Source organism: Limulus polyphemus, unplaced genomic scaffold (assembly GCF_000517525.1).
Source record: "Limulus polyphemus unplaced genomic scaffold, Limulus_polyphemus-2.1.2 Scaffold7932, whole genome shotgun sequence".
In the NCBI taxonomy this organism is placed as follows: Eukaryota; Metazoa; Arthropoda; class Merostomata; order Xiphosura; family Limulidae; genus Limulus; species Limulus polyphemus.
Genome location: NW_013673542.1, coordinates 11251 through 26463, shown reverse-complemented (window position 1 = coordinate 26463; position 15213 = coordinate 11251). Strand labels below are relative to the sequence as shown.

The following is a 15213-nucleotide window of genomic DNA, read 5'->3' as shown; positions in this document are numbered from 1 at the left end:
AAGTGTAGAGACGTGACAGGTACCGACTGGAGACACGTTGTTCTAGAAGTGTAGAGACGTGACAGGTACCGACTGGAGACACGTTGTTCTAGAAGTGTAGAGATGTGACAGGTACCGACTGGAGACACGTTGTTCTAGGAGTGTAGAGACGTGACAGATACCGACTGGGGACACGTTGTTCTAGAAGTGTAGAGACGTGACAGATACCGACTGGAGACACGTTGTTCTAGAAGTGTAGAGACGTGACAGATACCGACTGGAGACACGTTGTTCTAGAAGTGTAGAGACGTGACAGGTACCGACTGGAGACACGTTGTTCTAGAAGTTAAGAGACGTGACAGATACCGACTGGAGCCGAAAGAGAAAGCCATGAAGAAGCCGTCGTTCAATTGTCGGAGCAGAATCACGTGTATTTGCTGGTACCCTCGGTGATGACGTCAGTCAGAAGCGAGTAGTCAAGATAAGAAGGTTGAAGCAGAACCAAGCACACGAGTTCCTATTTGACCAGAAGTGTAGAGTAGCATATATAGTGTTAAAATGTCATAGTGTAGTGTAGCATATATAGTGTTAAAAATGTCATAGTGTAGTGTAGCATATGTATAGTGAATGTCATAGTGTAGTGTAACATATATATACTGAATGTCATAGTGTAGCATATATAGTGAATGTCATAGTGTAGCATATATAGTGAATGTCATAGTGTAGTGTAACATATATATAGTGAATGTCATATTGTAGTGTAACATATATATAGTGAATGTCATAGTGTAGTGTAACTTATATAGTGTTAAAGTGTCATAGTTTAGTGTAACATATATAGTGAATGTCTTGTAAAGTTAAAATGGTAATAACATTACATTTGAGTATTTTGGATTCAGAAGAGTAACAGCCCTTTTATGGGGCTATAATAATGTTATCCCATGCCCTGGTTGTTTTTGATGCATGTAAAAACCGGAGTTTCTGGAAAAAAGCAACAACCGTGCTTTCATGAATTACCTATCTGACCCGTATCCAAGATGTAGGGCCTACCTGACCCGTACCCGAGATGTAGGGCTTACCTGACACTTACCCGAGATGTAGGGCTAAGAGGGAAAAGAAGTTAGCATGTATATTTAATTTAAGTGCATCGTCTTTTAATATACAGTTCTGACTCATTATAACGCAGTGGTATCATCTGCTGGTTAGTACATTACCACGAGGCTTCAGAGGCATTACACTCTGTCTCAAAATAAAGAAAAAATAAAAGGCGGGAAGTTCTGAGTACAAAGACCAGAGATGCGAATATGAAGTTCACATCTGAACTTGATATTGAGAATTTAGGGAAGAAAGGAACTTGGAAATGTGACTCTGTTACCGAACTAGCAAGAAAGCGTCATTAATACAGCATGTGTAAAGGACAGTCGCTTGCATTCATGGTAACATAGAAAACTATGGGTTATGATTGGACCCATCAGTCACATCCCGACATGACGAACTTACATATCAGTCACATCCCGACACGACGAACTTACATATCAGTCACATCCCGACATGACGAACTTACATATCAGTTTTATCATGCTCATTGTTTTCAAGTTCTTTAACGGTTTTCGGCTACAAGTTCTTTAATGCCCTGTACACTAACTATAAGTTTTATCATGCTCATTGTTTTCAAGTTCTTTAACGCCCTGTACACTAACTATAAGTTTTATCATGCTCATTATTTTCAGCTACAAGTTCTTTAACGCTCAGTACACTAACTATAAGTTTTATCGTGCTCATTGTTTTCAGCTACAAGTTCTTTAACGCTTTGTACACTAACTATAAGTTTTATCATGCTCATGGTTTTCGACTAGAAATTGTTTACGCCAGTACTCCATTATATTTAGCTTCAATCTTCTCTTTGTTTTCAGCAACAGATGTTATTAACGCTCCTGTATTCCGCTACTAATGTCTTATACTTCTGTTTGTTTCAGCCACAGATCTTTAACGCTCTGTATTCCACTACTACATGTCTTATCATTCTGTTTGTTTTCATCTACAGAATCTTTAACGCCCTGTATTCCACAACTACGTGTCTTATCATTCTGTTTGTTTTCATCTACATAATCTTTAACGCCCTGTATTCCACTACTACGTGTCTTATCCTTCTTTTTATTTTGAGCTACAGAATCTTTAACGCCCTGTATTCCACTATTACGTGTCTTATCCTTCTGTTTATTTTCAGCTACAGAATCTTTAACGCCCTGTATTCCACTATTCATCTAGGTTGATAACCTGAAGCTTCACTACTTCGGGTCGGCTATACGCAGATCGTTTCTGACGGATTTGGACGTGAATCCGCAAGTTTTCCGTCTTGATAAAAACGACTCCCGAGAAGGTTTTCAACAATGTCTTTTTCCACGAGTACAAACATTTTAAGTCGTTGGTTACAAAATACAGATGGAATCCAACGTAATCAGACCCACTGCAATAATAGGACGGGGAAGTGAACAGTTTTAAAGTTGACAACCCTGTCACTTGCCCATCATAAAGTTCAAAAAACGGACTCTTCACTGTCATCACGTACATAACTTGAGGAAGATTTCTCGTGACGTTTTCTAGAAGGTTAGAAAGGTGCTCGTAGACGGCTGGTGGTGGTGGAATACAGGGCGTTAAAGATTCTGTAGCTGAAAATAAACAGAAGGATAAGACACGTAAAGTTATCTTGGTTTCTCTTACAACAAGGGTTTGAGTCGAGGTCTGATTCCTCATACGAGGGTTTTCTGGAGCGCCTTAACAAACGTGTCACGAAGTGAATGTTCAACGACGTCACTGATGGTACCTTTGAAGATGTTGGTAACCAGAGACAAGATCTTCGAAGCTAACCAGGTAAGGTATCCTACGCCAGTGATACGGATGTCTTTAACCCTAATTTTGAAGTGATAAACTAGAGGGAAGGCAGCTAGTCAACAACACTCTTCACTGTATCAACGAAGAGTGGGATTGACCGTTACGTTATAACGCCCGAAGGCTTAAAGGGCGAACTCGTTAAGCGAAGGGATTATATCCCGCCTAATCACCAGGCCATGCGCGCTTTACTTTTATTATCGACTGTATTATTGCGCTCTTTCGTTTCTGATTTCAAAATTTACGCCCCCCCCCCATAAGATAGTATTCTTTGTGCATATATGTTAATTTCCTGTGATTTAGTTGAGTTATTTACATTTTTAATGATATATATTTCGTCACTATAACCAGTATTTTCCTTCTTAACCTGACATTACACACATTTTCTTTTGGTAAAATAACCATTGTTCTCTGAACGTTTCCTACAGTACATATGTCACGTATACCTCGGATCTGTGGAAAGGGTTTTTGTTTGAAAACATTCAGACTGTGAAATTCCATCAGCAATCGAATTATCGTACGTGAGAGTTGTCACGACCGAGGAGATGACGTCTTAATAAATGTATGAATTTTACGTTCTAGTGGCTTCCCTCCCCTATGAACCCCCCTTAGTGACTCAGCGATAAGTCTAAATGCTTATAACGTTAAAAACCGGGTCTCGATACCTGCGGTGGGCACAGCGTTAATAGTCCATTGTGTAGCTTTGTGCTTAACTTCAAACAGACAAGCTATTTTTTTTTATCTAAGTATGTAGCAGCGTGTGTATGTAGTGCTTAACTTCAAACAGACAAGCTATTTTTTTTGTTATCTAAGTATGTAGCAGCGTGTATATGTATATATTCAAATTTCTTCACCAAGTAATGGCTGAGTATTATCTGTGATTTATATTTTTCTGATGAGTGTTCAGTAAAAATTACTTTAAATTGAGTCGCTCAGCATGCAGTACGAAACGTCCTCTCCAAAAACGAAACGTAAGGCTTAACATACTTTAAATATACGGCTTCAAAGCAGATTCTTACTATCAAGTTCAAAATGAAATGAATACAGGCTTTTAAATACATTTGATTTTCTTTTATGCATTCAGGTTCGAATAGGAAAATAAACAAATACAGAAGAAATCGTTTACCGGATTAAAGGGGCTTTAAGTGAAACCAAGAATGCAACACAGTTAACCTTTTTTAAAGCCCATGAAAAGATTTAAATTGATAGATTAACTTAAACTTTTCCTATCACTGGGGACGGGTACTTTTTGCTTGTGACGTATATTACGGATAAACTTCGCAGTATTTATAAACATTTCTTTCTTTTACCCCTCACTGGTAAAGATTTAAACAAATTATAATTATCTTTTATTGAACTGCATTAAAAAAAACACAGATTAATATACTGAGTTTTGATAAGGCTCTTAAAAGTTAACTGTAATCCTAGTAGTGATTGGTTATTTAATTTGTGCATACATTGCTTATTTGTCTGTCGAATTTCACGCGAACCTACTCGAGGGCTATCTACTTTAGCCATGAAACTCTGAGCTACTTATACCAATTAGGGAAGACTAGTGCAGATAGCTCTCGAGTAGCTTTGTACGGAATTAAACAAAACAAACAATTTTTTCCGGTTATGTTACATAATTACTGCATGGTGAAGTCTATCATCATAGCTCTCCATGTGTCTAATTAAGACTTTCATCAGACCCCAATATCTAATTAATGAAGCCTTCTTGTTTATTGTCGTTGAATTTGTCGACTGTAAACGATTTACGAGAAAAAATTTATTACGAATTAAAAAATGGCGTTTAAACTGAAAAGAGTTTGTTTTAGCTCACATAGAATTTTTAAATAGAACATATTTTCCAGAATTTGTATTTATTTAATATATTTGAAATATAAGTAAACAGACAACACACAGAATTCGGCTTGTTGTTTATCAAGTGAGCGATAACGTGCACCTTTATACAACACAAGAGTCAGTGCCCTGAACATTTGCCCTACACAACACTGAATATTAAAGGTGACTATAAGATAAAGCACATGTAAGTTACTGAAAAACTACTCATCTGCTCTTACTACAATGCTAGAATTCTGTGTTTAATCCTAGCGCAGACACAATGCAAGTAGTACATTATACAATTTTAAGGTAAGACAAAAACACAGATTCTACCAACTGTTGTAATAGTTTTCAAAAGGTATCCTACGTAAACACACAATTAAATAAGGAAATTAATTATAACACCAAAACAGGATAATATAAAACGTTGTTTCCTTGTTTTGTGGATTTCACGCCGTCCCTCATCGTAAACAATTCCTCATTCTCGAAATAGTAGGTTTTTTAAAATACCAATTTGCTACCATTACGGCGAAAGTGGTTGACCTTTGAGCTGCATTCACCAAAAGTTAATAAAGTGGTATTTGGGAGATCATCAATTACACAGGCCTACGATTGTTGTATTGTCTTGAAATGTTTACATGTTCTACAGTAAATCCTGTACGCTGAATCCCAAAAGGATATCTATTGTTATTATCACGTACAGATTTTTCACAAAACGTCATATGTACTTTTACACAAGTGAATCATTTTCATTGAAATCTGGTCACATTTTGTTGTGGTTAAAATGTTAACAACCACTGGCTATGGATTACTCTAGACCAATCGCTATGTGAGAGTCTTAATGATCGTTCTAGCACCCACAAGAAACACACCGCTAGTATATAAACGGTTAACAGGTCGCATGACATGTTATTTCGGGATATTATTTGATTATTCGTGCACTTTGACATTATTTTTTTCTTTTCAATATTATTTATATTTATTGGTCGCTATGGCAACAAGAGGTTGTGTAAATGACCCAAACACTTCTGTCATATTTATGATTTGTAAAAAATCCTTACGTAACAGAAAAACTGAATATTATTTTCGAAATTCACGTAGCTGAACTATAGGAAATCGGTTATTAAAACTAAAACAACTTTAATGAAGTTTAAATTCGCAGGCCCGTGTTGTTGAAAGTTAATAGACCGAAAAATCACAAGTATCATTACAGTTAACACTGTAAACCATTAAAGGTAACACTGTAAAATTATAAATATCATTGAAGATATCACTGTAAACCATAAGTATCATTACAGTTAACACGGTAAAACCATATGTTTCATGAAAGGTAACCTTTAAAAACCATGAATATCATTACAGCTAGCACTATAAACCACAAGTATCATTACAATTAGCGCTGTAAACCATTAAAGGTAACACTGTAAAATGATAAGTGTCATTAAAGAAAACACAGTAAAAACCATAAATATCATTAAAGGTCTCACTGTGAAACCATAAGTATCATTACAACTAACACTGTAAATCATAAGTATCATTACAACTAACACTGTAAATCATAAGTATCATTACAGCTAACACTGTAAAACCATAAGTATCATTACAGCTAACACTGTAAAACCATAAGTATCATTACAACTAACACTGTAAACCATAAGTATCATTACAACTAACACTGTAAACCATAAGTATCATTACAGCTAACACTGTAAAACCATAAGTATCATTACAACTAACACTGTAAACCATAAGTATCATTACAACTAACACTGTAAACCATAAGTATCATTACAACTAACACTATAAACCATAAGTATCATTACAGTTAACACTGTAAACCATTAAAGGTAACACTGTAAAATTATAAGTGTCATTAAAGAAAACAATGTAAAAACCATAAGTATCATTACAACTAACACTGTAAACCATTAAAGGTAACACTGTAAAATCATAAATATCATGAAAGGTATCACTGTAAACCATAAGTATCATTAAAGGTAACACTGTAAAAACCATAAATATCATTAAAGGTATCACTGTAAACCATAAGTATCATTAAAGGGTACACTGTAAAACCATAAGTATCATTACAACTAACACTGTAAACCATAAGTATCATTACAACTAACACTATAAACCATAAGTATCATTACAACTAACACTGTAAAAACCATAAATATCATTACAACTAACACTGTAAACCATAAGTATCATTACAACTAACACTGTAAACCATTAAAGGTAACACTGTAAAAACCATAAATATCATTACAACTAACACTGTAAACCATAAGTATCATTACAACTAACACTGTAAACCATAAGTATCATTACAACTAACACTGTAAACCATTAAAGGTATCACTGTAAAACCATAAGTATCATTACAACTAACACTGTAAACCATTAAAGGTAACACTGTAAAAACCATAAATATCATTACAACTAACACTGTAAACCATTAAAGGTAACACTGTATGACTATGTTATTACAGGTAACATTGTGTGATTGTGTTATTACAGGTAACATTGTGTGACTGTGTTATTACAGGTAACATTGTGTGACTATGTTATTACAGGTAACACTGTATGACTATGTTATTGCAGGTAACATTGTGTGACTGTGTTATTACAAATAACATTGTGTGACTGTGTTATTACAGGTAACATTGTGTGACTGTGTTATTACAGGTAACATTGTGTGACTATGTTATTACAGGTAACATTATATTACTATGTTATTACAGGTAACATTGTGTGACCATGTTATTACAGGTAACACCGTGTGACTATTTTATTACAGGTAACATTGTGTGACCATGTTATTACAGGTAACATTATATTACTATGTTATTACAGGTAACATCGTATGACTATGTTATTACAGGTAACACTGTGTGACTGTGTTATTACAGGTAACACCGTGTGACTATGTTATTACAGGTAACATTGTGTGACCATGTTACTACAGGTAACATTATATTACTATGTTATTACAGGTAACATTGTGTGACCATGTTATTACAGGTAACATTGTATGACTATGTTATTACAGGTAAGATTGTGTGACCATGTTATTACAGGTAACACTGTATGACCATGTTATTAAAGGTAACACTGTATGACTATGTTATTACAGGTAACATTGTGTGACCATGTTATTACAGGTAACATTGTATGACTATGTTATTACAGGTAACATTATATTACTATGTTATTACAGGTAACATTGTGTGACTATGTTATTACAGGTAACACTGTGTGACTATGTTATTACAGGTAACAACGTATGACTATGTCATTACAGGTAACATTATATACTATGTTATTACAGGTAACATTGTGTGACCATGTTATTACTGGTAACATCGTATGACTATGTTATTACAGGTAACACTGTGTGACTGTGTTATTATAGGTAACATTGTATGACTATGTTATTACAGGTAACATTGTGTGACCATGTTATTACAGGTAACATCGTATGACTATGTTATTACAGGTAACACTGTGTGACTATGTTATTACAGGTAACACTGTGTGACTATGTTATTACAGGTAACATCGTGTGACTATGTTATTACAGGTAACACTGTGTGACTGTGTTATTACAGGTAACATTGTGTGACCATGTTATTACAGGTAACAAGTCACACAGTGTTACCTGTAATAACATAGTCACACAATGTTACCTGTAATAACATAGTCACACAGTGTTACCTGTAATAACATGGTCATACGATGTTACCAGTAATAACATAGTAATATAATGTTACCTATAATAACACAGTCACACAGTGTTACCTGTAATAACATAGTCATACAATGTTACCAGTAATAACATGGTCACACAATGTTACCTGTAATAACATGGTCACACAATGTCACCTATAATAACACAGTCACACAGTGTTACCTGTAATAACATAGTCACACAGTGTTACCTGTAATAACATAGTCACACAGTGTTACCTGTAATAACATAGTCACACAGTGTTACCTGTAATAACATGGTCACACAATGTTACCTGTAATAACATGGTCACACAATGTTACCTGTAATAACATGGTCACACAATGTTACCTATAATAACACAGTCACACAGTGTTACCTGTAATAACATAGTCACACAGTGTTACCTGTAATAACATGGTCACACAATGTTACCTGTAATAACATGGTCACACAAGTGTTATTATAGGTAACATTATATTACTATGTTATTACTGGTGACATCGTATGGCCATGTTATTACAGGTAACATTGTGTGACCATGTTATTACAGGTAACATTGTGTGACTATGTTATTACAGGTAACACTGTATGACCATGTTATTACAGGTAACACTGTATGACTATGTTATTATAGGTATAAATCTCTGGTTTGGTATTCAAGTTTTTGAAACGAATGAATTGGCTGAGAATGGTTTAAAACTGAAGCTTATAATACATTCCCCGTACATTATGCCGGATATGGAGAACGATGGTATAGACATCAAGCCAGAATCATCGCTCTCTATCGGCATTGATCAGGTACTGTATGATGTAATCATTCCACATAAATAACCACTAGAAAACTCACGTTATGAGCACTATTAGCTTACGTCCAATAGCATTGTACAGAAGGTCAGTGTTTCTAAACATTTAAAACCTCGCGGCCGTCTTAGTTATTTGGCGCAAGAGTAAAGCTTAATTTATTGTAGTCACTGTGTTTAGGCCCGCGGCGGCGCATCTCTGTGCGTCTGACGTCTCGATGCAGCAGTTAATATATATATATATATTTACCAAAGCTTTTGTCGAAACATTTTCATTTTCAGGCTTAACGAAATTGATAAAATCGTCAATGTTGACCGGAAATATTTTTGGTCTAACACTCGTCTCACGGAGATCAACTTACAATCTCTTACACGCTCTTTCAGCAGTGGGGTCGTTATAATGTGATAGTCAATCACACTATTTGACTATAGTAGTCCAAGTAGCAGTCGATGGTGGTGACTAGCTGTATTCCCTCTAGTATTTCGCTTCAAAATTAGGGACATTTAGCGCAGACATTTCTCAAAAAGCTTTTCTTTTTAATTATTGCCCATACTTATAGAGTGAGTAAAGCAACAGATTGAGCCTAGGGTTGGACACAAAGATTACTTCATTTAAAATAACGTTAGAAAAAAATAAACGACCTTTATTCTCCAAATAAGAGTAAAGCACTTTTCATTTTATCAGACAATTCACCATTGCTGCTTCTTCAGGGACGGTTAGTACAAAAACTTTTATTTAACGCAAAGCTAGGTAGTCTTCTTGTAACAATAGTGTTAGTAAATACTCTTATCATGACAATATTATGACATCCCACAATTCAATGGAAAAAAGTGTTATTTTAGCACAACCTGGAAATTTAATTGGTATAAATATACGTGAATCTATTGAGATAATTAAATCTAAAAAAAAAGTTAATTTAAATTATTGAATAACGATGATGGACCTGATGGAAATGTTGTCAATAGATGGCGTGAAATTCTTGAATATATAAATTGATGTTTTGATAAAGGTTGTCAATAGATGGCGTGAAATTCTTGAATATGTAAATTGATGTTTTGATAAATGTTGTCAATAGATGGCGTGAAATTCTTGAATATGTAAATTGATGTTTTGATAAATGTTGTCAATAGATGGCGTGAAATTCTTGAATATATAAATTGATGTTTTGATAATTGTCATTTCTTTGCAAAACATTACACTCCTGAGGAAGACGCGATAGTATAAGTACAGTGTATAAGATTGTTTTCCAGTTTCATTGGGTTTTTTTTACCTACTTTTTTTTTATCTTGTACAATAATTTATTGTATTTTGATAATTTAAAAAGACTGGAAACAATCTCATTTTTATAGAATTGTGTATAAAATAATCGTTGTTTTTGTAAAAATTTCGAGTTTTTAAAAAACTGGTGTTAATAACTATTAATAACAATAGTGTTAATAAGTAGTCTTATTGTAACAATGGTGTTAATAGCTATTCTTATTGTAACAATAGTGTTATTAAATACTCTTATTGTAATAATAGTGTTAATACGAAGTGTTATTGTGACGATAGTGTTAATACGAAGTGTTATTTTAACGATAGTGTTAATGAGTAGACTTACTGTAACGATAGTGTTGATAATTAGTCTTAATGTAACGATAGTGTTAATAAGTAGTCTTACTGTAACGATAGTGTTAATAAGTAGTCTTACTGTAACGATAGTGTTAATAAGTAGTCTTACTGTAACGATAGTGTTAATAAGTAGACTTACTGTAACGGTAGTGTTAATACGAAGTCTTAGTGTAACGATAGTGTTAATAAGTAGTCTTACTGTAACGATAGTGTTAATAAGTAGTCTTACTGTAACGATAGTGTTAATAAGTAGTCTTACTGTAACAATAGTGTTGATAAGTAGTCTTAGTTTAACAATAGTGTTGATAAGTAGTCTTACTGTAACAATAGTGTTAATAAGTAGTCTTTCTGTAACAATAGTGTTAATAAGTAGTCTTTCTGTAACAATAGTGTTAATAAGTAGTTTTTCTGTAAGCATAGTGTTAATAAGTAGTCTTACTGTAACGATAGTATTAATAAGTAGTTTTACTGTAACGATAGTGTTAATAAGTAGTCTTTCTGTAAGAATAGTGTTAGTAAGTAGTCTTACTGTAACGATAGTGTTAATAAGTAGTCTTACTGTAACGATAGTGTTAATAAGTAGTCTTACTGTAACGATAGTGTTAATAAGTAGTCTTACTGTAACGATAGTGTTAGTAAGTAGTCTTACTGTAACAATAGTGTTAGTAAGTAGTCTTACTGTAACAATGGTGTCAATAGTGAGTCTTATTGTAACAATGGTGTTACAACGTTATTGGGAGTTTGTATATATATATATGTGTGTGTGTGTGTGTGTGTGTTTGTGTGGATGTTCAGAACAGAAATAGTAGGTTGTTAGTTGAACAGGTCACTTTGTTGGTATAAAATAAACTTTATTGTTTTTATTTTTTCACACAAAACTGATTTTTTTAAAAATTTCAAACACAATACGAAGATACATATTATTTTCTGGAGTATGTCACAACCTCTGTAATTGGTTGGCATCAAGTGGTTCTAGATGTACAAGCTGTAGCACGTGCTTGATCAGTTCAAGTCATAATGGTCATTACCTTGATGTGATATACAAATATCACTCTCAGAATGTATAGCTGATAAATTTTTTTAAAAAACTTTGGGGATTACCATGAATTATAACAAACATTAAAGTGGTGATGAGTTTTCTTTGGAAGTCATTTTTACAATTCAAATACTTTAACCTATTGAACCAAAAAAAAAGACTGAACAAAGACACTTAACTATTGAACGTGACATAACAATTAAAATGTAAATTGTTCTACTTGTTAATGTCCAGTTGTAAATTACTGGACTTTTTTTTTGCTTTACTTGCAAGTTGTCAGTGATGTTGTACAACTCCCAACAGCCTGCACTGTTTTCACTTTCAAGTATGAAGTATTCAAGCTAAATTTTATTTTGGCTTAATAACACAATAGTGTTAGCAAATAGTCTTATTGTAACAATAGTGTTAGCAAATTTTGCTAACACTATTGTTACAATAAGACTATTTGCTAACACTATTGTTACAATAAGACTATTGTTACAATAAGACTATTTGCTAACACTGTTGTTACAATAAAACTATTTCCTAACACTGTTGTTACAATAAAACTATTTGCTAACACTATTGTTACAATAAGACTTAGTGTTAGCAAATAGTCTTATTGTAACAATAGTGTTAGCAAAAAGTCTTATTGTAACAATAGTGTTAGTAATTAGTCTTATTGTAACAACAGTGTTAGCATAAAAGTCTTATTGTAACAATAGTGTTAGCAAAAAGTCTTATTGTAACAATAGTGTTAGCAAATTGTTTTATTGTAACAATAGTGTTAACAAAAAGCCTTATTGTAACAAGAATATTAATAGCTGGTTCAATTGTAATAACAATTGTGTTAATAGTTTGTCTTTTCTGTTTTGAATTAGATAGATTATCATCGCTTACAGGAGCCATACAGTGAAGGATGCTACAGGGATGACAAGAACGTACCAGGTTCTTACAGCAGACAGGTTAGTAGTGATTTACTGACGTAATATCTCATGGACCGTAACAGTACGTCACAGGAAAGAAATGTCACATGATAAAGACACGTGATTACTTAATAATAGGAGTTTTTGTCTCTTTCAACTGGCAATGACAAGTAACTATATTTTAATATAACCTTGATCTACGTATTTTAATTGATTATCTGTAACTGTTCCCAGTAGCACTGCGGTAATTCTGAAGGGTTGTAGCACTAAAAACCGGATTACCCATGGTTGGTACACACACACACACACACATACACACTCATTATCTATAATATTTTAAATATATTAAATATAAATATACATACAATTTATTGTTTCGTGAATAACGATAGTGGTAAGAAAGGGTATTTGAAAAGACCTGATTTATTTCCTACAATAATCTAATTAAGGTTCTTCTTAGCACCTGATCTCCTCGCTACAGTAATCTAATCAATGTTCTTCTTAGCACCTGATCTCCTCGCTACAATAATCTAATCAATGTTCTTCTTAGCACCTGATCTCCTCGTTACAATAATCTAATCAATGTTCTTCTTTTTATAATGCCCAATTCAGACTAGTCAATTAAACCCTTTGCAATTTCATTCTTACTTATTTACTCCTTTTCCTTGTATTCCATTTAGTGAGATCGATGTTCCATCTTCTCCTGTTCCCCCCGAAACGTGGTATTTTGTTGATGACGTCATTTGGAGATCTTACCAGCTAGGTCGACCACTCTCTATTGAATCTGAAGCCTGCTTATTATAAGACCAGCCGCCAAATCTCTCAAAGGCGTTACCCATGTTCTTAAACATTAGAATGTATTACAAAACAATGTTCAATGGGCAGCAAATATTTATTCCAGAGTGACACCTGTAGAGAAAGCTTTGGAGAACTGATATGCAGAAGTAATTCAGGTGGAATGGAAGATGGAAGTCTTTCAAAAGGTGGTCCTATTGCCAGGGTGTCTTTCGAAAGGTGGTCCTATTGGCTGGAAGTCTTTCGCAAGGTGGTCCTATTGCCAGGGTGTCTTTCGAAAGGTGGTCCTATTGGCTGGAAGTCTTTCGCAAGGTGGTCCTATTAGCTGGAAGTCTTTCGCAAGGTGGTCCTATTGGCTGGAAGTCTTTCGCAAGGTGGTCCTATTGCCAGGAAGTCTTTCTAAAGGTGGTCCTATTGCCAGGGTGTCTTTCGAAAGGTGGTCCTATTGGCTGGAACTATTTCGAAAGGTGGTCCTATTGGCTGGAACTATTTCGAAAGGTGGTCCAATTGGCTGGAACTATTTCGAAAGGTGGTCCTATTGGCTGGAACTATTTCGAAAGGTGGTCCTATTGGCTGGAACTATTTCGAAAGGTGGTCCTATTGCCAGGAAGTCTTTCGAAAGGTGGTCCTATTGGCTGGAACTATTTCGAAAGGTGATCCTATTGGCTGGAACTATTTCGAAAGGTGGTCCTATTGGCTTGAGCTACTTTTGAGCAGTTGCTACCCATTTAAAATCTGTTTCATATTGTTCCATCATTTGGGAATCCTGGCCGTTATCGATATTTTCTGCAGTAATCCCAATAATATCTGACGAAGTTCGGCCAGGTTAGAGGATTTAAGTTAGTCCTAAATACATTTATATATTAAACTGACAAGGCAAATCAATCTCTATAATAAATGTATAATAACAATAAATATGATTTAAAAAGTTAATCTAAGTTACAATAAAACAACAACTATGGATATATCTAAAGTTAATTATTCCTCTCACTTGACTTATGAGCTTTGCATATTATTTTGAATTTAAAATTAACCCTTATGAAAGTTGGCAAGACTTTTTAATAAAGTTTTATTATAATCTTTTCATTTCTACGTAAAACCAAATGTTTTATTTATTTCTCGAATTCTACAAAGCTGCTTTGACTTCTGTGCTCTTTGCAGGGAACAAACCTTGAATTAGCATTAATGCCAGAACTTATCTCTAAGCTGTTGAAACGCAATTTAATTGCATGCTTGTACAAAACTAAAATCCTTTTTCTCTTTCTTTCGTCAGCAATGTTTCCAGAAATGTGCACAACTTTTAAGTAATGAAACATGTGGATGCGGGGATCCAACAATTAATTTACCTGATGGAGTGCCACCCTGCTCCATTAAGGACGCTGCTGATGGTAAGTAAATAACAGTTTTTATAGAGTGCCACCCTGCTCCATTAAGGACGCTGCTGATGGTAAGTAAAAAACAGTTTTTATAGTGTGCCACCCTGCTCCATTAAGGACGCTGCTGACAGTAAGTAAAAAACAGTTTTTATAGTGTGCCACCCTGCTCCATTAAGGACGCTGCTGACAGTAAGTAAATAACAGTTTTTATAGAGTGCCACCCTGCTCCATTAAGGACGCTGCTGACAGTAAGTAAATAAT

The 15213-nt window shown here is 34.3% G+C and overlaps 1 protein-coding gene across 1 annotated transcript in view; it reads left to right on the top strand.

Moving 5' to 3' along the window:
* The window catches only part of LOC111089935 (amiloride-sensitive sodium channel subunit gamma-like), a gene marked incomplete at its 5' end in the record, with an annotated part of 28427 nt that overhangs the window by 7635 nt on the left and 5579 nt on the right, over positions 1-15213 (top strand). The window contains 3 exons of the mRNA XM_022403227.1: positions 9063-9226; positions 12737-12820; positions 14850-14964. Of these exons, the coding sequence (XP_022258935.1) occupies positions 9063-9226; positions 12737-12820; positions 14850-14964 (363 nt within the window). The remainder of the gene's footprint in view (positions 1-9062; positions 9227-12736; positions 12821-14849; positions 14965-15213) is intronic.